This window comes from Anabrus simplex, chromosome 10 (genome assembly GCF_040414725.1).
Source record: "Anabrus simplex isolate iqAnaSimp1 chromosome 10, ASM4041472v1, whole genome shotgun sequence".
NCBI classification, from domain to species: Eukaryota; Metazoa; Arthropoda; class Insecta; order Orthoptera; family Tettigoniidae; genus Anabrus; species Anabrus simplex.
In genome coordinates, this window is record NC_090274.1 from 24,269,112 (window position 1) to 24,294,910 (window position 25,799).

General features: G+C 40.0%; 1 protein-coding gene across 1 annotated transcript in view; it reads right to left on the reverse strand.

The window, feature by feature from the left end:
• Positions 1-608: 608 nt before the first annotated feature.
• The window catches only part of LOC136881770 (organic cation transporter protein), a 41,081-nt gene continuing 15,890 nt past the window's right edge, over positions 609-25,799 (reverse strand). The window contains exons 5-10 of the mRNA XM_068229501.1: positions 20,052-20,206; positions 19,663-19,831; positions 18,712-18,936; positions 15,436-15,650; positions 8,197-8,378; positions 609-4,896 (exon numbers count right to left, since the gene is read on the reverse strand). Coding sequence (XP_068085602.1) covers positions 4,753-4,896; positions 8,197-8,378; positions 15,436-15,650; positions 18,712-18,936; positions 19,663-19,831; positions 20,052-20,206 — 1,090 coding nt within the window. The 3' untranslated portion in view covers positions 609-4,752. The remainder of the gene's footprint in view (positions 4,897-8,196; positions 8,379-15,435; positions 15,651-18,711; positions 18,937-19,662; positions 19,832-20,051; positions 20,207-25,799) is intronic.

Below are 25,799 nucleotides of genomic sequence, written 5' to 3' on the forward strand. Positions count from 1 at the left end.
TTTAATTCCTTTCCTATTTTGTCCCAAGCCTCGTTCCGTATTTGCCAGTTTCTATAGTTAATTGAACGAATATCATACAGATTCTCATTCACCCGCACCGATTCAGTTAACATTTCTTCCATATTGCCAGATATGTGCTAGAGCAGAAAACTGTGCTATGTATGAAGAGCGCTGTTACCAGACCCTATGTCAACCGAAGAAAACAGCTATGATATGAGTGTAGTGCGATCACTCTACATTTTGTACAGTGTGAAAAAGGCATAGCACATCTTTCTGGACAGGTTCAATTGCGTCATGATACATGCCAACTCACATGAAGTGACAGTAGTATGTTTCTGCCTTAAAGGTATTTTTTTGTAACTTACATTCTTTTTGCGTTATGTATCACTCGCTAAACTTTTTAGACATACCTTGTATATTCCCTTCCGTGTTCCTGTCGTTCTATTTATGACTTGATTTGTCATGTGTTTGTTCCTTCCCCTTATTAACCCAAGTTGGTTGTAATTGTGGTAAGGTAATTTACGGCAATGGTGCAGTTCTTACCTGTGCCACACAGCCAGTACCACATGAAGCTGTTAACAGCAGGCAGGGTAATAAATCACATAAAACATCGGACATTCTTATTTTCTTTTCTTTTATTTATGTGCAGTATGACAAGTAAAACAAAGATGTTTACCAGGTAGGAACAATTTTAAGTACACATGAAAGACCGCAGATCAGTTTGTTTTGCCTCTTCAAACAAAAATTACTACTCACAAAAGAAGACATCTGGCACATTGTTCAGACATTCTGGGTAATACTTAAATGGTGACAATGTGCCTCACTGGACAGGGGAGAACATTGACAACTGTAGACATGGGCTGTATCTGTCTAGTAATGCATGGAGATGCTCCCTGAGGAAGGTGGAGGGACAATAAAATGCTGGTGTCAAAATGTGTTTCGCGCTGTCAATAATAATTTCCACATTCGTACCATAACATTCGGCGTTATAGTTGCCATCCTCGGAGACCTAGGTTCGATTCCCGGTACTGCCTGAGATTTAAGAATGGCAAGAGAACAGGCATGTCATTAAATTGGTACATGCAGCCCACCTCAGTAAGGATGTGCCTTGAAAGAGCTGTCCCACCTCAGGACAAAAGCCTCAAGTTTACTTACCAATAATGACAATTATTATTTTATGGTGTTGGCTACCATGTACTGGAATTTCAAATTGACGTGATGTAGACCGTGCCAATTTCAACGTTCCATTTTACTCTAACAGAAGCCAGAGAAAAACTAAGACTCTATTGGGCAATTTATTGTTTTGTTTTAACTTAGAACTGGCAACTGTTGATTAATGGACACAAAGTTTTCACCTGCCAGATGACCCATGTTACTTCTCTCAATATCTAGTCTTTAAATTAGTAGACAAATGCTTTTGGACTTGCTGTATGCACTAAACAATGAAGTTAATCAGATAAAGCCAGTAAGTCAACACAACTACTGATGAGAATATTCCAAGCCTCTACGTGCCTTCACTGATGGCATTATGATTTGAGGAGAAACAGAATACGAGGTGCAGGCAACCAAACCGTGGAAGACCAAGTTTCAGGAGTTCAACTTCAAGATCAGCAAAACGAAGATGGTGGTAGTGATAATGGTAAACAGAGATTGTCTACTTTGGCCGTATAGTCTCCAGAGACAACTTTGCTTCAAGAGAGATCACCAGCAGAGTGCAAGAGAGCTCCCTCTTCTACTAACAAGTGAGGACCTTTCTTTAGGATGTTAACTTCCAAAGAAAACAAAATTAGCTATGTTCAGCAGTTACTTCTTTCTGATCTTGACCTACGGTATCGAAACGTGCACCCTCGTGAAGAGAGACTCGTCAAGACCTCAGGCCGTATGAAATGAATTTCATTTTGGTCCATATTGATGATTTATTACTATCAACAAGGATGAGAATACTATACTATATATAATATTATAATTTAATATATATGTATATACTAAATCTCACCAGAGTTGAATTTGGGCTAATAACAGAAATTAGTGAAAGATTAATTCCAGGCGAGAATGGCGGCCACACATAGTAGTCACTCTGCAATATCTGAAGCCCTCTCTTTTCAATTTCAACTCAGTTAATTTATAACCTAACAGAAAATAGAAGCCACTCTATCCCAATTGATTATGAGGAGTGGAAGCCTTTACCTTCCACTCATGGGAACTATATATTTTGTTTGTCCAACCCTTGTCTCGTTCTCTACGGGGTCGGGTATGAGGTGAGATGAATCTGTCGTGGCGGGTTTTTATGACCGGATGCCCTTCCTGACGTTAACCTTGTCAGAGGAGATAATGAGGTGAATTGAACAACGTGATATATGATAGAGAGAGGGTGAAACCCGGCACCAGCACATAGCCTATTCCTGTCGAATAGCACCAAGGGATCTGGTCAAGGTTTAACGTCTCCATCCAATGGTCAAATCACCATCAACAGCGTCATATGAGCTCTGCGGATAGGTTTGGAATTTAATCCAGGCTTTTGGGCTCGCAATCTAGTGGTTAGAAATTGTATACCACCACCTCCCCTACTCTGCCGGCCAACATTCTGATGGTGAAATTTTTTCGACCAACAGGATTCGAACCGGCTAACCATGGTGTCAGACCGTTTAGACTTCAGCGCCACTAGGCAGGCTTGGACTATATATATGTTAATATTATTTTTTACATTGGGATAACAGCTACACTAAAAGGACATAATAATAATGTACTGTTTCATATTAAGACTACAATTTTCTTAAAAGAAAAAGTGACACAAAAGTGTTGGACATATGTGCAAGAGACATAAATTTTAATGGACTCATGTGTAACGACAACATATTTCATCAATGTTTCAAAACATGCCAATAGTTTTATATTAAGTGTTGGTGTTTTCAAGTTACATTTAATGTTCTTTTCCATTTATAATTTAAGACTGAAGATAATCCAGTACAAGGGTCGAAGCTATTAACATATTATGTATAGTACTGAATAGGTGGACCTTCTCGTCCTTGTTGATATTGATAGCAAGACCTCAGGCATGAAAGTTGAGTTCGCTATTAGAAGACCAGGATGGACAAATTAAGAAATGAGAAGATGAGACAGGAAACTGGGATTAAGACATCTCTACTAGGCAGAGTTGTTAACATCCAGGCTATGGTTGGTTCAGACGTGTGATGATGGATCCTACAAGAACAGTCTTGGTGCACTTGGAAAAAGAGGTAGAAGGAAAATGCCAGGTTGGAAGAGATAGAACCTGTTGCGTGGATATGATCTAACCCGACATTGTAGCTAGGGGAAAGACAATGGATGATGTCATGAAGAACAGGGCATTTATCAGACGAGGAGAGTGGAAAAGGTCTATCAACAGCTGGGAAGTGAAACTGTAAACCAATGACGATGATGAAGAAGATGAATGCAGGATGACCAGACGTCGTTATTTTCCCGGACATGTCATACACGTTAACCATGTCTGGGAGGAATTCTCTATAATTCCAAAATGTCCTACATTTTGAAACAAATTATCAGACATGATATGGGCTTTTGGGCTTATGCCATGTGAGGAAAACAAGGTGAAACTCTTTACGTTTCGCAGAGAACTTTGCTCCGCGTCTTCAGAAGAAAATCTTGACTCTTCACGGGGAAACCTTCTACAATAACAATTTAAGAATGCTTTACCGTTGGAGCTGTAGTGGTACGCTCGTTCGTCACCAGGTGGCTCGCTGTATGCTGGCACAGCGCTCTAAGCGGGAGATGACGACAAAATAAGCTCCAAATGAGATGTTCTATCACACCGTGCATGCTTCAGAAGTATCAGAAAGGACATCAGACGAATCGGAGATGAATGTGGTAGAAGAAAATAGAAACTACTAAACTAAACACGGCATAAGCCCATATCGTGTCTACAAGTACGGGCCGTGAAAGCATCAATGTTAACAAATTATTGTCAATTTGTCGTATTTGCTTCAAGCTCTCTTAGAGCAAACATGCGTTTATAAAGATGAAATAACATTCACAGACTATTTTTGTCTAAATACTCCAAGTTATTCATAAGATTTTGGAAAAAAATTGTATGAATGTATAACATTATAAAATCACTCATTTCTATTCGCATGAATTGGAAGTTCATTCTTTTTTTAGCTTTGCTTTGTGTGTGAGGTCTTGTGGTTGTCCGGGAATCTGGAAACTGAAGAATGCCGAAATGTAGTTGGCAATTTGGTGAAACTTTGCCACATAAACATAAAACAAGCTGATTGCTTTGTTTGTTCATCAGGAAATAGCATAGCCGTAGCCAACAAAGGTAAGTTATTGAAAAAGATGTTATTTTTGTGAACACATAGCCCAGATTAGTCTATAGGCTGTATTGAATCATTTTTCTAGTAAAATCCAGTTTCAAATATCAAGTTTGTCTTCCCTAGACTGCATTGTATTTTAAGTGTTTGTCAGAACTGTATTGTTGAGTGCATCATGCAATATTATATGCTGTAGTTTTAAATTAAACATATGAAATCAGATTGTGTTCTTTCACCTCACCTATCCTCTTTTCTTGAAATTCCATCTGGTCTCTCTAGAGGAATGGTAAGATAATATATCTTGTATTAAGATTGTCTTCTTTTGTTCGTTTTCTAAGTAATGTAAGTCTCTGATTTTCATGTGTTGTTTCTCCTCTCAGATAGCATAATGCTAAGTTTTATGTAAGGAGATGAAACAAGAGATTCTCTCCCCTACAGGTACAAATTACTCCAGTCCAAACTTTTCTCCTTGTTCTATCGTATCAGGTAGCTCCTTGTGTAGAGTCTCCGGCAGCCCAAATGTCATTATCGCAGCCAGCAGCAGCTGTACACCAAATATAACTTGAGGTAGAGGGTGCCAATAGGCTGCCTGCAACAAGATGGAACACATAGTGTAGAACTCGAAGGGTGTTACGATGAGGTTATTTGCTGATAAGGAAGAATTTTAAATACACATGTCAGGGAAGACAGTAAAATTCACCAAGGATAAAGTTCAGTGTGGGTAGGGAAGAGAACTGGACAAGTATTGACTGACTGTCCATATGATGTACGTCACAACGGCACAGACAGGCCGTATGGTGATGATGGGATAGGAAAGGGCTAGGATTGGGAAGGAAGTGACCTTGCTCTTAATTAAGGTACAGCCCCAGCATTTGCCTGATACGAAAATGAGAAACCTCAGAAAACCATCTTGTGGGGTTCGAACCAGCCGTCTCCTGAATTCAAGCTCGCAACTACATGACCCAAACCATGTCGCTAACTTGCTTGGTGGCTGGTTATTTTAGCTTCCTTCTAATACATGATGGGTGTAACTTAATGTCCATCATTTTAAGCATATATTCCCTGTTGAATTCTACATCAATCTACACATGTGTTCCTCCTTATATTCAATGCAATGAGCTTAAATGAAATGTTATTTATCTCGAGTAAGAATGTATCAAGTCCGCCTCTGTGGTTGTAGTGGTTAGTGTGATTAGCTGCCACCCCCCGAAGGCCTGGGTTTGATTCCCGGCTCTGCCACGAAATTTGAAAAGTGGTACGAGGGCTGGAACGAGGTCCACTCAGCCTCGGGAGGTCAAATGAGTAGAGGTGGGTTCGATTCCCACCTCAGCCATCCTCGAAGTGATTTTCCGTGGTTTCCCACGTCTCCTCCAGGCAAATGCTGGGATGATACCTAACTTAAGGCCACGGCCGCTTCCTTCCCTCTTCCTTGCCTATCCCTTCCAAACTTCCCATCCCCCCACAAGGCCCCTGTTCAGCATAGCAGGTGAGGCCGCCTGGGCGAGATACTGGTCATTCTCCCCAGTTGTATCCCCCGATCCAATGTCTCACGCTCCAGGACACTACCCGTGAGGCAGTAGAGGTGGATCCCTCACTGAGTCCAAGGGAAAAACCAACCCTGGAGGGTGAACAGATTAAGAAGAAGAAGAAGAACTATCAAGTGGACTCGAATGCTTAGTCAAAAAGTGTTTATGTGCATAATGCAGTTTTCCCATTACAGATGTCTGCAACTTTGATTAAATAATTTAGAGTGTTATTTTCTGTGCATATATGCACATTTGCTTGTAAAAGAACCCTGTATTTTTCATCTATACTGGGTGATCCAAACAAACATGCAGAGTAAGTAGTGGTGATTAGGAATGAGAAGTGGAGGGTCACCAAAATGTATAGGCAAAAAAGAAAAAAAAAGTACCTGGGTCTGAGGGATATAGGAGGGGAGTAAACATCAAAATTGAAAAAATAGCTATGAAATGGTAAGTTTTTTATGCTCTCTGAGCAAATTTCTACCAACTTCCAACAAGTTATATGAGCATAATGTTGTCAGTACAGGTTTTTGAACTGGGTGACATCTGTCCAAGTTATAATATATTAATTTAATCCACTGGGTTTCCTTTCTCTTTGTAAGATTTTCCTCTTTATAATGGTTTAGGAAAGTCTGATAGGTAATGTAGGTTTAGTACTCAGCATGAAAGGTGGTTGGATCTTCATCAGATTAACCATCATCTGTCATAGATAGCCTATACTAGACGCAAACATTAATGGCCAATGAGAACCAGCGATTGCCAGTGTGAGCATGGTGCAGTATTGCCCAGCTAGGTTGGTAAGGCACGAGTTAAGCGCAAAAGTACAGTGTTAAAATCATGCAGATAAAATAATCTAAAGTTATTAGTGTTAATTCTTGAATTGTTTACACCAGCTTTATATGTCATTAATACTTGCATCTAGTATAGTGTCAATGAAAAGGCATACTGGGGAAGGAGTGGGGTAAAAATAAAAAACAGCAGTAAACTGGCTTACTAGGCCATGTGTATGTAGCACCTCGCCCACTACATTTTCACTACTTAAAAGTGGCACTGCCGGACTGAGTGGTTCAGACGGTTGAAGCGCTGGTCTTCTGACCCCAACTTGGCAGGTTCGATCCTGGCTTAGTCCGGTGATATTTGAAGGTGCTCAAATACGTCAGCCTCGTGTCGGTAGATTTACTGGCACGTAACAGAACTTCTGGGGGACTAAATTCCGGCAACTCGGCATCTCCAAAAACCGTAAAAGTAGATAGTGGGACATATAGCCAATAACATTATTACTAAGAAGTGGCACAAACTGTCGACCAATCTCCCCGAGTTAGCAAGTAAGGATCAACCAACTATTATTTGTAGTCTATGCAGTGGCGTTGCATGCTTAAAATCTTTTGGTGTTCACACAGAGCTGACAGCTGATTAAAAAATTGCAATGTATAGGCCTAAGTTGCTCGTCAGTCAGTCATTATGTTAACAGGGGCTCAGTTAGCCTATATTGTGTCACCTCTTTGGTTCATTAAGCAATATTATGTTACATGTGCGACTGTCAACAGCACCATGCGGCTAGTCAGTTAACCACTCCAGGGGAACAGCTCTGTGCATTAACCACTGTCATGGACTACATGATACATGCTGCCATCCTTGGGATTTGAAAAGAACTTGTAGAGAAGGCACTGGAAGTGGGTCAGCAGTCCATAATCCACTGCCTGCTCAATGTGGAGCAGCCATCGGATGCATATAGAGCAGGCAGTGCTGTGATCACACAATAAACTGTGATCGTATTCACAATACCCACAGCATTGCCCCTTAAAGCTCTAGCTATGCAATACACCAAAGTTTTTAGTTTAAAACACGGTTGTGACCGCCTGGCATGGTACGTGATTCAAATGGAAAAGGAAAGTGAATCGGCACTAGCAACTTTGTAAATACGTTCTCAGCGTACAAAATTGTGTAAATTTCAAGAGTTTTAGGTTTACCAGGGTGTTCACGTGCTCATGTCATCCTTAAGACGAGACGCCCTTGAGTCTATGTCCAGATCTATTTCTAGTACGATATAGTGAGACAGAACAAATTTGTTCTTTCAGTCGCCTGTGTCACACTCATTTTTGGCTTTGACAATATGTAAGTGACTAAGGTATGAGCATTATACTATTATCCCACGGGCGACCTGCATGCCTGGACGTGAGGAGATGACGACGATGATGATGTAGGGAGATGGTGAAACACAGTGTCTATTTTTGTCGAATAAAACCAAGGAGTTGCTCAACATCTGCAGATGCATTGTTTCATACTGGAAATGAAACAAGAGAAAAATTCACTTGTGAGAGTTCTTATTACCTTACTTACTGAACCAATTACGTATGTTTACTCACAAGGAGAAAGATGTATGGAGAGACAAGGCTGCCAAAGCGAGCACAGGTAGCCCCCATTCCAACAGCAATGTTTCTGATCACTGTTGGGAACATCTCCATTGTTATAATGAAGTCCACGACGAAGCCCATGGTCACAGCAAATTTGCCAATCATGGCTAATGTTACAGTCAACCATGTCATGCCTGTAAAAAAAACAAAAAAGTCATTTTATATTTCAATTCAACTAAAACAAAAGAAAAGAGCAATGGTAAGAAAATGTGCTCGGTTAACTAAACATCTTTTTTAAAAGCTTTTCCGATGCAAAAAAATTAAGTTTACTTCAAATTTTTATGAAGAATAGTGTCAACACTTACATCTGAAATTCCAACCTCTGCTGATATCTCTTCAATAGTCTTTCAGCATATTAGATTTGGAAATGAAGTCTTAAACAGGGTAAATGATTAGTGTTGCTTGGGTAGCCAAATAGCTAAAGATGGCAGAAGTAAGGCGGACATAAAATACAGACAAACATGAGCAAGGAAGGTCTTTCTTAAGGAAAAAATTTGCTCGTTCGCACATTAGAATGAGATTTATTACTTGTAACATTAGAAAGATGTTTTTGAAGTTTTGTGTGGAGTGTGGTATTGAATGGAAGTTAAACACAGACAATAACTAGCTCAGAAAGGAGGAGAATAGAAGGTTTCAAAATTTGGTGTTACAGAAGAATGCTGAAGGTGAGGTGGATAGGTAGGATTACAAATAAGGAGATATCGAACCAAGTTGGTGACATCTGGCCTGAAGAGACGGTACAGAAGATTCAGGACACCACATCTTGAGAAGACATCCTGTGGGTGGGGGGGCGCAGATAAAAATACACCCACAGTATCCTCTGCCTGTCGTAAGAGGTGACTAAAAGTTGTCGCAGGGGCTCTCAACTTGGGAGCATGGTTTGGTGACCATGGGGCCCATAGCTGAGTCCTGGCATTGCTTCCACTTACTTGTTCCAGGCTCCTCACTTTCATCTATGCTGTCCGATCTCACTTGGTCAACTCTTGTTCTTTTCCAACCCTGGCAGTATTAGAGCAATTCTTTGTCCCGTACTTCATTTTTTGAAGTGTCGGATCGCTTCCTTTTTTCACTCTCTCTGAACCCCTGTGGGTGGGGGACGCAGATGAAAAATACACCCACTGTATCCCCTGCCTGTCGTAAGAGATGACTAAAAGGGACAACCAAGGGATTATTTAATTAGAACTATCAGACTACTTGTGATTAATACCATCATGTGTGGAACACCATGGGTCAACTTTACCAGCAAGCAGTACCACTATGTGAGGTTCACAATGGGCGGATTGCAGAAACGGTGTTTAGACGATGTCTACGACTAAACAATGCCTAAGTATGGCTGCCGCATTGCAAAGGTGTTATTTATCACTTAGACACTGTTTAAAACCAATGTTCAACCGGTCATGTTTAAACGCTGCCGAGAGCACTGTTTAACCTCAAATGAGAGGAGTGAATCACAATCAGTAGCGGCGACTAAGGGGGCGAGGGGGAGGCAGTCGCCCCCCCACCCCACCTTTGTGGAGAAAACATTACATTTTTATTCCATTTTAGCCGGCTGAAACTAGGAATTATAGGAATTATTTAAAAAAATTGTATGAGCACCGTTATCTTATTAGCTAGCTCTTTAGTTTATTTTCTTTAATTATTAGTGGAAATACGTACAAAATGTCGTTTGTCGCAGCTAACCGATTTGCATAGTGCCTCATTAAGTAGTGGAGACGTTGCATTTGCTATGGAAAAGGGTGGCAGGGGTACGTCTTTTTGCCAAGATCAAGGACACTGAGGTATGATTCACCAGTTGTCGCGAGCATTCATCCGTATGGCAGTCTCTTTATTGTCTGTTAGTTTCTTTGTGTGTAGTCAAACACTATGATTTTTAATTGTATAATCACGCCGTACTTCCGTTTAATTGTAATACATACGTATATTGTTCCTTTGGTAAAAGTTTTATTCTTTAGTCTAGTATTGAGTCAACATCTCAAAAACTGTTATTACCGCACTTAAATTGGTAAAACCTTTACCTCTCTGTGAAAATTCGACCAGAGAGCATACAAATGTACCACTTTGTAGCTTTTCTTCCAGTTTACATGCATATACCCCACCCTAACCCCCCCCCCGCCCGCTATATCCCACTAACCCGGGTACTTTTTGCTGTCCGTAATTTTGTTTCCCCCCCAACTTTTAATTCCCAATCACCACTAGTGATCACAATCAGAGGTTATGTACCATGAAATATGTAATTTGTATTATCATGTTGAGTCGATTCCAGGAAGAAAGGTTAGTCCGACGGCCTCTCTGTGGGTCGCCGCTGCTAAATCACAGCAATTCATTTGACATGTACGGGGAGATAGTAAAATAAGGTTTTGCTTTTCAAGAGACTTGTTTCTTGAGACTGACAAAGGGACAGTCCGGTAACTGACAACTTGAATACAATTCTTGGCAACCGATATATTTTATTATATACATGGGGTAATTTCCATGGAATTACAGATCACTTCGACTACATACATATCAGAATTACGTGTCCCAATCGTCAGAGAGCTGTCTCATACATCAACTGGGAGGGATTCACTTATATTTACTGCCAAGTAAACACGCATAATAGTGAAAACTAAAAAGTAGGTTGTATGTGGTTTATATACTGTATATATATTATCATATAAGTTTGCGGCAACTATCAGATAGAAAAAGGCAAGTGGTGGTGGTGATTATTGGTTTTTTGTTTTACGTCGCACCAACACAGATGTGTCTTACGGCGACGATGGGATAGGAAAGGCCTAGGAATGGGAAGGAAGCAGCTGTGGCCTTAATTAAGGTACAGCCCCAGCATTTGCCTGGTGTGAAAATTGGAAACCATGGAAAACCATCTTTAGGGCTGCCGACTGGGGTTCGAATCCACTTACTGGATACTGGCCGCACTTAAGCAACTGCAGCTATCGAGCTCGGTGATTATTGTTTGTTTTTTTTTGCTAGGGGCTTTACGTCGCACCGACACAGATAGGTCTTATGGCGACGATGGGATAGGAAAGGCCTAGGAGTTGGAAGGAATCGGCCGTGGCCTTAATTAAGGTACAGCCCCAGCATTTGCCTGGTGTGAAAATGATTATTGTTTTAAGAGGAAATACAACTATGTAACCATCCTCTATATAACACTAATCAGAGGGAAAAATGGAAGGGATCCGGCACTTCGAAAATGATGATACCGGCCAAAGGAAGACAACGGCCACGAAGGGCGTGAAAATGAAAGACTCCCTAGTCCTCACAAACCTTATAGCGTCGGGATCGGAAAAAACAAGAGTTGACCAAGAGAGTTCAGATAGGATAGATGAAAGTGAGGAGTCTGGCACAAGTAAGTGGAAGCAATGTCAGGACTCAGCTAAGGCCCCCATGTTTGCCAATCCACGCTTGAAAGTTCAGAGCACTTGGGGCCCCTTTTAGTCGCCTCCTACGACAGGCAGGGGATACCGTGGGTGCTATTCTACTGCCCCCACCCACAGGGGGATTGTGGTGATGATGGTGATTATTGTTTAAAGAGGAGAAGTGGGGAAGAAGAGCTGTGGCCATAATAATAACAGCCCTACTATTTGCCTGGTGTAAAAATAGGGAAACTACAGAAAACAATCTTCAGGGCTGCTGATGATGCGTTTCGAACCTACGATCTCCAGAATGCAAGCTACATCTATACAGCCCGTACAACACACTCGGTTACACATTACTATTGTTTCATCTTCCCTTTGTCGAAGCTACCGTATTTATGAGTATATTACACTCACTGTAACAACGCTATAATCAAAGCTACACTTCTCCGTACGGTGGCGTGTCACTTTAGTGTCCATAATATTATGAGATTTTATTTTCACCGAAAGCAATACTCTTATCTGCGGACAAGTCATGCTCATGCTTAGCCATATTTGAGTAATGTGTAGGAAGACAAACAGCTGACTGGCGTTCTGCGCGGACCGACGAATTTCATTGGTTGCGACAAGCAAAGAGTTGCATGAAAAAAGATACTTCTATCTCCATCTTCAAACCAATATTGAAACTTTAAACAATGTCTAGTTGAACATCGGCTGAATATTGTTTATGCAATGGAAGACAGTGCTCAATTTAGACGTTATTTAGGTAGACATTGTCAAAGGCTTAAAACTAGTCATTGTTTCAGCAATCTGCCCAATATGTTTTGATTAATACCACTATCGGTTTACAGTACCTGTGATTAGTACCACTATATGAGCGACACCATGGACTTTCATTGCCTATGAGTGGCACCATTATGTGAGAACAGCATAGGTCTGCGTTACCTGTGCACAGTACATTACCTGTGAGTAGTACCACAATGTGTGGAACACCATGAGTCTACGTTACTTGTGATTAGTACTGCACATCAGAAACACTCATTCTACTAGCAACAAGTACCATTATGAGGGGCCGTTGACCTAGATTTTGGACTCTTTTAGACAACAAGCATATTCGATGCAGGACTGTGCTTTGGAAGCAGCCCCTTGGTCAGTATATACCATTGTTGTAAGTTAGTTTCTGGGAAGGTGGGGCATTGCGGGTTGGATCCACTGATTGTTTTAAGTTCATAAACATTGTTGATCGTCATCTTTTTGAATTCTAGTCAGTGGATTGATTTGGGAATTTATTTTTAATTTTCAATATTGTGAGTTGGATCTGCTGATTATTTTAAATTGTCATTACATTTCATCTCATTTCGTACCATTAGGGGCCAATGACCTAGATGTTAGGCCTTTTAAACAACAACAACAATCATCATCATCGTCATCATCATCATCACATATTGAGATACACAGGAGTTGTTCAGGTAGTGTTTGAGGGAAGTGTTGGCATAGGGGTAGACCAAGGCATAATAATGACATAGAGATTAGAGCAGATGTAGCCTCAACTTTAGTCTGAAATGCTTTGCAGAGTACAATAGTTATTATACTTTGTGTAGCTGGGTTTTACTTCTTCATACCGTTCAGAGGATTTATGTACAATAAAATATAAGCTTTTTTTTGCCCTCTAAGACTGACAAACATAAGCAAATTAAAAAACAAAAAAATCAAGGTGGTAAGGACGGATATAAAGAGAGAGAGTAGCCTACACCTTATATAGATAAGTATGCACACAATGGAGGAAGTTGCAGAAAGAAACAAATAAGTCATATTTAGAAAAATAGGAACATTGAAAGGATAAATGTTCATGTTCCTGTCTCTGTACACGTATATAAAAATGGCTCAAAGAAACATTCTGTGAGTGAAAGAATGTGAAGAAACAAGACAGACTGAAATAGTTACACCAAATGGATGGAGAATTGCTGTAATAGCCCCAGTGTACAAAGGAAAGGGTGAAAATCATAAGCTAATAATTACGGTCAGTCAGCCTGATGTGTGTTGCCTGCCCGGTGGCCACGATTGTTAAGTCATCAAGCCTATATGGTTTGATACCATGGTTAACCAGTTCGAGTCTTGTTGGTCGAAAAAAGGAATTTCACCATCTGGCCAGCAGGGTAGGAGAAGCGGTGGTAAACAATTTCTAATCACTAGATTGTTTACCATAAAGCCTGGATTCAATTCCAAACCTCTCCGCAGTATTCACATGGAGTGAGGGCATATGACGCTGTTGATGGTGATTCGTCCGTTGGATGGAGATGTTAAGATGTAAGCAAACCCTCTGGTGCTATTACACAGAAGTGTGCTATGTGACAGTACCGGGTTTCACCCTCTCCCTTCCTACTATCATATATCATGTCATTCATTTCATCTCATTATCTCCTCTGATGAGGCTGACATCAACAAGGACATACAGTTGTAAAACTCACTGAAAATATTCATCTCACTTCATACCCGACCCCCGTAGAGACAACCTGTTGGACACACACACATAGCTTGATATGAGTTCCATGTCAGCTACAGTTATATTAGACATGTTTATGAAATTACTAAATGGTTTGATAGAAGGCAGTTCAGACTTAGAAAAGGTTATTTCCAGTGAGCCTCAACTTGCAGGATTCCAGCCAGCCAATCAAGTCAAATGGACTGTGTCGCCATTCACCTATCCATGACTTTCTGTAGATGACAGTGTAATCAGTATGAATCAATCACTACTGATATGCTTTTAAGGCAGTCACCCAGGTGGCAGATTCCCTATCTCTTGTTTTCGTAGGCTTTTCTTAAATGATTGCAAAGAAATTGGAAATTTACTGAGCATCTCCATTGGTAAGTTATTCCAGTCCCTAACTCCTCTTCCTATAAATGAATATTTGCCCCAATTTGTCCTCCTGACTTCCAACTTTATCTTCATATTGTGGTCTTTCCTACTTTTAAAGACACCACTCAAACTTATTCGTCTAATAATGTCATTCCACGCCTTCTTTCCACTGACAGCTCGGAACATAGCACTTATACTATAAAATACAATTTGTTTATTGACAACCACCTATTCAATACCATACAATCCTTATGATTAGGATATAATTTGTTTTACATTAGTTATTGTGGGACATGTTTTGCTTGTGTTACAAGCATCATCGGCCACTTATCTTACCAAGCTAGATCAGGATCCTGAATTGGTCTCCTCTCTCCCAAGTCTTCCCAGCCCAAACTTTGCAACAGTTTTGTAACGTTACTCTTTTGTCGGAAATCACCCAGACCAAATCAAGCTGCTTTTCTTTGGATATTTTCCAGTTCTTGAATTAAATAATCCTCGTGAGGGTCCCATACACTGGAAGCATACTCTAGCTGGGGTCTTACCAGAGACTTATATGTGCCCTCCTTTACATGCTTACTACAGCCCCTAAATACCCTCATAACTATGTGTAGAGATCTGTACCCTTTATTTACAATCTCATTTATGTGATTAACCTAATGAAGATCTTTCCTTATGTTAACATCTATATACTTACAATGATCCCCAAAAGGATCTTTCATCCCATCGATGCAGTAATTAAAACTGGGAAGACTTTTCCTATTTGTGAAGTTTCTCACAATCTTGTAACTTATTTATGAAGATGTGGAGATTGTCCCTGTCCTGTTGTGATTACTTTCTATTTTGTCCTCTTCCTATACTGACCTGTCATCATGTTTATCTTATTATGTGTTCCTGTCTTTCTCTATATGACTTGGAGCTGGTTTATGATGACGATGATGTGTTTGAGAATTTCATATACACCACCTCCTTGAGGTGCTCACTCACCTGCAGGAACGAGCAGCTCTGACAAGTGGGCCAGACCACCAAGGAGGACGGATGCGCACAATATCGGAACACGGCCCATTTTGTTCAGCGTCAAGAGCAACATGGCATACGCTGGCAGCTCCACTACTCCAACCAGGAAGAAGTTGAGGTGATCATTACCTCCGAGCGACGAAGTGCTGAGCGAAATTCCATAGAAGGAACAGCAGGCTGCATACCTAAAAAGAATAAGCACATTGTGAACACGCTGTAGTATGGACTTTGAAATCTGTACCAATCACTCTGGTATGAGATTTTTCAAACATTGAACAGTATTCCTCTCAAGCAATAAAGTTATTTGATTAACTTGTTTTTTGCCTGCCTGGTGGCCATGATTGTTAAGAGGCCAAGTTTATATGGTTCGAGTCCTGTTGGTGGAAAAAGTATTCACAAGTATTCACAATCAGAATGTTGGCCAACAGCATAGCAGAGATGGCGGTTTACATATTCCAATCACTAGACAGGATTCAATTCCCAACCTCTCTTGCAGTATTCATGTAGAGTGAGGGCATAGGAGGCTGTTGGCGGTGATTTGTCCGTCACATGGGGACGTTAACGCCTTGAGCAGACTCTTTCGTGTTACTCGACAGGAGTAAGCTACTGTATATGCTGACACCAAGTTTCACCCTCTCCCTACCTCATTACCATCATCATCGTCTCACACCCCAATGGGCAGGTCGCCCATGGACGTGAAACAGACCTGCACCAGGCAAGTCAAGCATTTCCCCGGGCACTCCTGGCACCTAAATAGTGATGCGTGTATTCAACACCAAAATGTCGAAGAATTTAATTCTTACAAGTTCTTGAGATATCTCGAATTCTGATAAAAGTATTTGATTACTTTCGCTCGAGGTATTCACTAATGATAATCCCAACTAAACAATGTGGTCTCTCTTTATGCAATATCTGAGGACAGTAAGGTTAGCAGCACCATCTGTGGACGTAACTCAAAACTACCACTGTATTCAGGGGCTAAAGAGAGTATTGCACATCGTACAAGTACCTAAGATGTATTTGAATGCTTCTCTCAGACGAAAAAATGAGAAGTGCTCAAATAGAATCGTACTGATTGAGCTTTTATGCCGATATCAAGTTGTAATGATGGTTACAGGTGACTATCTGAATGCAAATCACTCACAATCAATTGTTTGCTATAAGGTCAAATAAAATGTTGATTTGATTTTATTTGTTCACAATTTGCTTTGTGTCACACCGACACAGATAGGTCTTATGACGATGACAAGATAGGAAAGGCTACTAGCGGGAAGGAAGTGGCCGTAAGTAAGGTTCAGCCCCAGCATTTTCCTGGAGTGAAAATGGGAAACCACGGAAAACAATATTCAGTTCTGCCGACAGTGGGATTCGAACCCACTCTCTCCTGAATGAAAACTGACAGCTTCATGTCCCGATTCACATGGCCAGTCTCTCGGTGAAATAAATTTAGTTAACCCAATAGATATATACATAATACATGAATGAAAATACACAGTAGAGTAGGATATTTTGACAACAACCAATGACATGTTATCAAATTTATATAAAATAGCTGCAATTTAAAATTCCTTATTTATGTTCATCAAATAATGTACACACTGAACAATGCTAACTTTTATTAAAGTGCTTCCTGGATACTAAAATGTTCCTGATGTCCAGAGTTCGCTTATATTTCATTTGTTACTCGTGTTATGCAACATTCAAGAACTTGGTTTTGAATGCAAGTTTCTATTCTTAAATGTTCTTGGATGCATAGTAATTGGTTCTGGAAAGTATTTGATTCTGCCCATCACTACACTAAAAGTTAGCATCATCATAATCATCATCATCATCATTTTCCAACTCCAGTTTCCCAGATGTGGTGTACAAACGCTCGCCATCTCTTTCTGTCTGCATACATCTGTTTGAGGATATCTCTGCTTCACATCTGACTTCACTGTCTCTATCCGTCATTTCCTTGGCCTTCTCCTTGATGTCTTCCCTTGGACAGTAAGATACTTTGAAATATAAATCTTAAGGTTTCCACATTTTCAGTACATATTCTAACCACATTTGTGATTATATTAAATGAATGTCAGATAAATATTCACAGGTCATTTTCTGTCTCATTAGAAACATTTTCAGCTGCTTATTTCTAGCAAAGATGAAAATAGACATATGTAGGCAATAAAGAGTAGTCAAACACTTAAGATTCCTAAAAATGACAAACATGTCTGTGCACACTAATATTAGAAATAGTGCTTAAAACCACTGATTAGAGTCTTTAAAACATAAAAGCACACATACATTATTTCTTATTATACTTAGAATTACACTTTAAAGCATGTCCTAGAGATAGAATTGTCCTTGTAAAATTGCATACGGATCCATTGTTAATGTTAGTCTTGCAGACAATTCAAACTTGAAGTGGCAAACTTAATGTAATTTTTATAGATGAGTGGATTCTTCAAGGTCAAAATAAAGTTGCATTGAATAATGCAGTTCTCGTGAACCACTGTGGAAAATGTTGCAATGCAGTTTTCAATTTGGGAGTCATCTTTTAATCCTTACAGCTGACGCCCCTCAAGTGACGTAACCGGTCTTAGCGGCCGCTGTTTCTTGTCTTTTCTGTCAAGTCTCTCACTCTTCATTCTCATGATGTGCCCACACCACTGAAGTCTACGTTTTTTTTTTTTTTTAAATTGGTAATAGGGACCTCTCTCATATTTACTTCATTCCTGATTTTGTCCTTTCAGGTAGTTTGATTCATAGTTCTAATGAACCTCATTTCTGTTGCCTGAATTGTGCTGTAGTCATTGTTTAGTAGAGTACATGCCTCTAAACAACATGTGAGAACTGGTACGAAGTAGGTGTGATACATGGTTATTTTTGCTTTTTGTGGTATTTTGCAGCCTCAGAGTAGGTTTCTGACTTGATTGTAAAAGTTTGACGCTTTCTGTGTCCTGCAGAGTATTTTCTGTTAACAGTGTTGTCTTTGTAGATTTTGCTTTCTAATTTAGCTCCTTCTAAAACGAGGTTTGAGTTTGTTCCTTTCCTGTTGATGGTCATTTTTACTGGCCTAGTCTAGATATAAATATGAAAAGACCAAACTAACTAATCTTAGAATGAATGTGTCAGAGGAGTTACGACATACAAACACAACAGGAGATCGTATGTCAGAACATATCTAACACATGAGTACAAAGGTTAATTATTTCGTTACTGTACTTCAGATTGTAAAGATCAAGAAGAAAAGAAAGTACTCACCAGTTGAAGAAGACCAGAAGAGCTCGTATTGTCATTCTAGGACACTTCAGCAGGTCTCTGACAGAGAAGCCCACCTGTTGCTCATTCTCGACACTCTTGAGGGCGCTGGCCAGTACGTCATCTGGAATGTGAACTTTGTTCACTTTGGCTGCCTTTTCAATGACTGCTTTGGTCTCTTCCATCCTGCCTTCTGACATGAGCCAGCGAGCAGACTCAGGAATGAACCTGCCACACAGGAATATTTTATCATAATATGTTCCCTCCAATGAGGCAAGTCAGTAAGTTTGAGAGTGGTATTTTTAAAAGTAGGAAAGATAACAATATGAAGATAAAGTTGGTATTCAAGAGGATAAATTGGGGCAAATATTTGTTTGTAGGAAGGGGAGTTAGGGATTGGAATAACTTACCAAGGGAGATGTTCAATAAATCTCCAACTTCCTTGCAATCATTTAATAAAAGGCTAGGAAAACAACAGATAGAGAATCTGCCGCCTGGGCAACTGCCCTAAATGCAGATGAGGACTGACTGACTGACTGACTGACTGACTGACTGACTGAGCTGAGCTGAAAAGAGTATTGTGGAGTTTCTGTGATAACGAAATGTTCCTTTATGGTATTCAGTTAAGAGGTTGGAACTTCTTGTACAGAATTTTCTTATTTAGAAAATATTTAGCCTTTTTCTCCTTTCAGGACTATTATATTTCAATTTTGTATTCTAAAAAGTGAAGATATTTGTCATTATTAGAATTAAAGAGCAGTACATGTTTTGGTTCTTACTGAACTAATCATGACAAAAATCTTCAAATTTTAGAGTACAAAATTAAATATAAGAGTATTGCAAGCTTATAATTTTCTAAAAATAAAATTCTGTACAACAGTTTCGTTAGTCAGTATTGAACAATTATGAGGTTCATTACTTGTAGGTTGGAACTATCGCTACAGATCCACTTACCACCAATAACACAGGAACAAGGCCCCGGGAACAGTAACACTAATCTGAAGAGTTCTCCAGTCCCGTATGAAGTAAGCAGCCAGTGCAAGGATGCCATAGCCGACGCTCCAAAAGAATTCGATGAGAACTCCAGCAAACAGACGCTTGTCTGGTCCAACCAGCTCCACCCCTGTGACATTACACCTTCATTACCAGCCTACAGACACTTAAACAAAAACTTCTTGGTTCAAGAAACAAGTCTACACTCTTAACTTTAATTTTTTTTTTTAATAATGGGCTGACTAATCAACAGACAGTATTTCCCACTTAATAATCAGCTACAGCTGACATGAATCAAATTAAAGCCTAAACTTAAACTAACAGAGAAAGGAACGTGACACTTTACTTACCTATGACATATGCTGTTGTGAAAACTCCCGCCGTAGCCATACCTATCGCCACTCTCACCACCATGAAAGCAATGACGTTGTGCAAGAATGCCAGTACGAGGCCAAATACAAGCTGCAGTACTAGTGACACAAAAAATGTTGGTTTCCGGCCATACCTGGAATGTACAGAATGATGAGAAGTGCTTACCTGCAATACAGGAATGGACCTGGGCTTATATTACTTACCACTCAGGACTACGTCTAGAGAGTGACCACAAAAGTACAAGCCATTTGCTAACAGACAATATTAAAAACTTATGTAGTGATTCAAAAGGTTGCGCAGAAACTGAATTAACCCATACAGAGGATGTAATTCAACAACTCTCAAATAGGAAAATATGGTCTACAACAAAATTCTGCATCAAGGCAAACCTGAGAATGTCAAGCACGACATAATGGACAATTTGTTTTAATACTTTTCCAAAATACTTTTTAATTGACGGCTGGTGGACTACTCTGTGAATGAGCACAATTTACTATGCTACACTTTGTTTGCAGATGAGGCAGAGTTCACTAGAAATGCTGTTTTTAATTGTCATAACACTATTACCAGTGACACATGTGGTCAGATCACTCCTCCTGCCATCATGGTTGAGAATACTAATGTACAACCATCCTAAAATACAGAAATGATAATTACCGTACAGTATGTATAGGAATATGCTGTTGCCCAGGTGGCAGATTCCCTATCAGTTGTTTACCTAGCCTTATCTCAAATGTTTTCAAAGAACTTTGAAATTTATCGAACATTTCCTTTAATAAATTATTCCAATCCTTATCCTTATAAACAAATATTTGCCCCAGTTTGTTACCTTGAATTCCAACTTTATCTGCATATTACAATCCTTCCTACCTTAAATAACACTGGGCGAGGTGGCCATGCGGTTAGGGGCACGCACCTGTGAGCTTGCATCCAGGAGATAGTGGGTTTGAGCCCCACTGTTGGCAGTCCCGAAGATGGTTTTCCATGGTTTCCCATTTTCACATCAGGCAAATATTGGGGTTGTACCTTAATTAATGCCATGGCTGCTTCCTTTCCACTCTTAGGTCTTCCCTATCCCATCGTTATCATAAGACCTATCTGTGTCGGTGCAACGTAAAGCAAATTAAAAAAAGAAAATATAATGGTCCTATAATACTGCCCTGTGGAACCCCCCTCTTAATCATTACAAGATCAGATAACGCTTCACCTACTCTAATTCTCTGAGTTCCATTTTCTAAAAATTTAGCCACTCATTCAACCACTCTTTTGTCTAGTCCAATAGCCCTCATTTTCATCAGTAATCTCTCATGATCTACCCTATCAAAAGCCTTGGATAGTACAATAGCGATGCAGTCCATTTATCCTCCTGAATCTAAGATATCTGCTATATCTTGCTGAAATCCTGCAAGTTGAGTCTCAATAAATAACCCTATCAGACCATGTCTGATGAGGTTGAGGCTAACAAGAACAGTCTACGTGCTCTTGGAAAGAGAGACAGAAGGAAAAGACCTGATAGGAAAACCTAGAACCTACTGGATGGATATGGTCGAGACAGAGATTGCAGCATGGGGAAGGACACCTGATGGTGTAAGAGTGGAAGAGGCTTACCAACAGCACCTGGAAAACTGGAAATGTAAAATGATTGATGATGTTAACATTCACCTGCACTGTATGCCCTTTTTATCACTACTGAACAAAATGGTAATGTTACTTTTGTGGTTTCTTTATGGCTGGCATGCAGCATAAGAAAATTCTTACATACATGTTTGAGGTGAGATACAGCAGCAGGATAATTGCCACCAGAGCTTAGACCTTCTTTCACAAGATACAGCTTTGTACTTACCATGCCTGGATTACAAGCCCTGCTCAGAAGCTAAGTCAAATGTGCACAACTGGTTATCAGTTGAACAATAAGCCGAATATCAAGAGTTCAAATCATGATTAGAATGATCATTGGTTATACAAGAAGTTGAAATTGGGAAGAATAATAGGATGGGATTTCTTTGTTTGGAACTTCCAACATATGTCTTTCACTTTGATCATCATAATCCAACTGGCCATTAAATTATACCGTACTTCTCCTTCTAAAAGCAGGCATATTGATATTGCTAGTGACCGAGTGTTAGTTATGATTGAATTGATTGATCGATTTATTTATTTATTTATTTATTTATTTATTTATTTATTTATTTATTTATTTATTTATTTATTTATTTATTTATTTATTTATTTTACTTTAGCAGTGGCGAAGTTAGGGCTCCTAGCCCTCTCTTACACTTAACCACATAATTTACAGATAATACATATATAAAAGAAATCTACTATTCTATTATAAAATCAAAGATAAGCTAAAAATTACAGATTTGGGCAACATATAATGCAGAAAGAAAGGAAAGTTCAACAAATAAAACAAAATAAAAGAAAAGAAATCCGGAGCGTAAAGGTAAAAAAGAAAGAGACAAAGTTTTAATAAAAAAGTAAAATACCAACTGAAAAATATAAGCAATGCATAAAGAGAACACAATACGTAATAAAGTAAATGGAAATATAAGTATGGCCATAAAAAGTGACCTATGTACATGAGTAAGAAGCTAAATATTTTGTACATTTTTAAACTCAATTGAAATTGAAACTGTATTTCCGGACCCAAAATGGTCACCCTCATAGGAAGACGGATGATTTATCTTTTTAATAAATCTCTCTCTCTTACACTATGATGATGATGATGATAATAATAATAATAACCACAATCACACAACCTATCATACGTCACCATACACATGAAACAATCAGCGGTATTCAACAGGTACTCGCTACATGCAGTCTTAAATGTTGATATTGAGTTAGCAGCTGGGAGTGAATTCCAAAGCCTGTCACCTGGCGGCCCCGGGTTCGATTCCCGGCCGTGTCAGGGTTTTTTAATTGTAAATGATTAATATCCCTGGCCTGGGGACTGGGTGTTTCCTTTCCTCACATTCAACACTTTACACTTGCGCAACTCCACTTACACGCAGGCTCCTCTCACATGGCGAAAGTAGTGGCGAAAGATCTGCAGAGGTCGACGCCACGAACAAATATCATTTATTTAAAAAAAAAGAAAGAAAGCTTTTAAAACAGCAGAAGAAGAAATACAATTCTACAAAGGGAACAGAGAAAAAAAAAAGGCTTTGATAATAGTAAAGATGTTAAAGAAAATGGAGGAAAGGAGATGACACAACATCAAAGAAGATAACAATAGCTGAGTAATGTATCATAGACATACGGGTTAAATGTAAGACAGAGACAGCTGCCTCTCACTTTGCCAGGATAAATAAATTATCTATCTAATCACCTAGGAAGGGAGACACAAAAATACTAAAAGCAGTGGTGTTTTCTCAGAGTGTGTGAGTTGTGTGTCAACGCTCAAATACAATCAAAATAAAAATAAAAAAGTATTTCATTTGTTTAAATATAATGTTACATTAGAGTGTGGTTTTCTCTCATTATCGCTTGTTATCCGCTCCATATACTGTATTTACTCTCAGCACCGCCCAGAACTGTCTGCCACGCCACCAAGGCGTTGGTTCTGTTTCCAAGGACTCGGCAGCATCACTCCCTGGAATCCTGCATGCACGCATATTATCTCACTACAACTGTCTTCATGCTTGCTAAACCTGACCAAGGCGTTGGTTCAGTTTCCAACGCTTTATGTTGATTTTTGTTTTTGAGTTCCACACGAGGGTATTATTGTTTATGCAATCAAGTCGGAGGTTTAAATGTTTTAACATGGGTAGTGAAAGCATAGTAAAACAATTATTAAACACTAGTTTTTTTATCACTGTCTTATAGTGAAAAAGAAAGAGATTGACTGATGGTGGTGATTATTGTTTTAAGAGGAAGTACAACTAGGCAACCATCCTCTATTAACACTAATCAGAGAGAAAATCTGGAAGGGATCTGACACTTCAAGAAATGTAGGTATCAGCCAGCGGAAAAGAAGAAACACTAAGGGCGTGGAAATGAAAGCCTCCGTAGCCTCAAAAGCCTAATACTGTCAGGGTTGGAAAAGAAAAAGTGTTGACCAAGGGAGGTCGGATAGGACAGATGAAAGTGAAGAGCCTGGCACAAGTGAGTGGAAGCAATGGCTGGACTCAGCTGAGGACACCGTGTTCGCCAATCCACAGTCCCAAATTCAAGAGCCTATGGGGCCCCTTTTAGTCGCCTCTTACGACAGGCAGGGGATACCGTGGGTGTTATTCTACTGCCCTCACCCACAGAGGGTCAAGTGATTGACAGTGGCCGACTCTGCCCAGCCATTTTCAGGGCTCCTGATGGTGGTTTATTAAGTTTCTGTGCTTTAATTTTGCAATATTATATTACAGTATATCAAATTTTACAATGGTGATGTGACTGAAATGGCCGAAGTGTATATTTCACCTTTGAAACAAAATCATAATTCTCTGTGGACTTTTCCATGCCTTTCTTCTTCTTCTTTCTTCTTCTTTTATGACCACATAGGATCACTTTAGTCAGTCCGTCGTTCAGGTCTCTTTGAAGGGATTGTTCGGGCTTTGCGGTCCTCCCAGTACTTCTTCAGACGCTCCGATCTTCGTGCCCTTTCCTCAGTTGAAAATGTGCGTGTTGTTGGTTTGTTTTGATCTGAATAATCTGGTAAAAGAAATAGTGGTGGGGAAGGGGGTGCAAAATTTAGTCTATAAGAGTGCGTGAACTTCTGGCCCAGGAAACATCAATGTGAAAGAGAAGAAAGGAAAAAATGATACATTGAATAAGAAGATAAGGAATATAACATGCGGTACCTGGAAAGGGCTTAAAGGAGAAAAAGAGAATCAAGTGCTGGATAAGGAAGAAAACAACAATAAGGTAGACCAAACTGTCAGCACCAGGTGAGTTGGCCATGCGGTTAGGGGCGCGCAGCTGTGGGCTTGCATCCGGGATATAGTGGGTTCGAACCCTACTGTCGGCAGCCCTGAAGATGGTTTTCCATGGTTTCCCATTTTCACATCGGGCAAATGCTGGGGCTGTACCTTAGTGAAGGCCACGGCCGCTTCCTTCCCATCCATTCCTAGGCCTTTCTTCTCCCATTGTCACAGTTAGACCTATCTGTGCTGGTGGGACATAAACAAGAAAAAAAACAAGAAAAGCAAACTTTCATGACACATTCATCACACGCGAAAGAAGAAACTATACTACCGGAAAAATTAGTACACCTGGAAAGACAACATTGATTTTGATCCAATGAGAACAGATGCCACCTGGGGGATAGTAGATGTACTAATAATGGTTTCAACGTCGTCTGTCAGCAGCGTAATGACATAACTGCCAGTGCGCCATCTGCGTGTACCCTTTAATAGGGATTGTTTACAGCCATAAGGCTCAGTGTGATGTAAACGTGTGATGCAAACAGGCACCATACCACGGAGACGCACTCATGCTTCCTACAGCCAACTGAGCGAGTTTGACAGAGGTCAAATTGTGGCCTTCTGAGTGGCAGGATGGTCCTTTCGTAGAATTGCCACACAAGTTGGATGTGCTGCGTCAGTGGTGCAATGATGCTGGTTGCAAGGGTCAAGTGAACATTTTCACACTTGCAGACGAGGTCCTGGACGTCCACGCAGCCCAGACTTTCGCCAAGATCGCCGTATTGGAAGGGCAGCAGTGGCAGATCATACAGTTACCACAGCACAGATAAGAGGGTTTGTGAGCCCAGAACTGTGAACACGAACTGT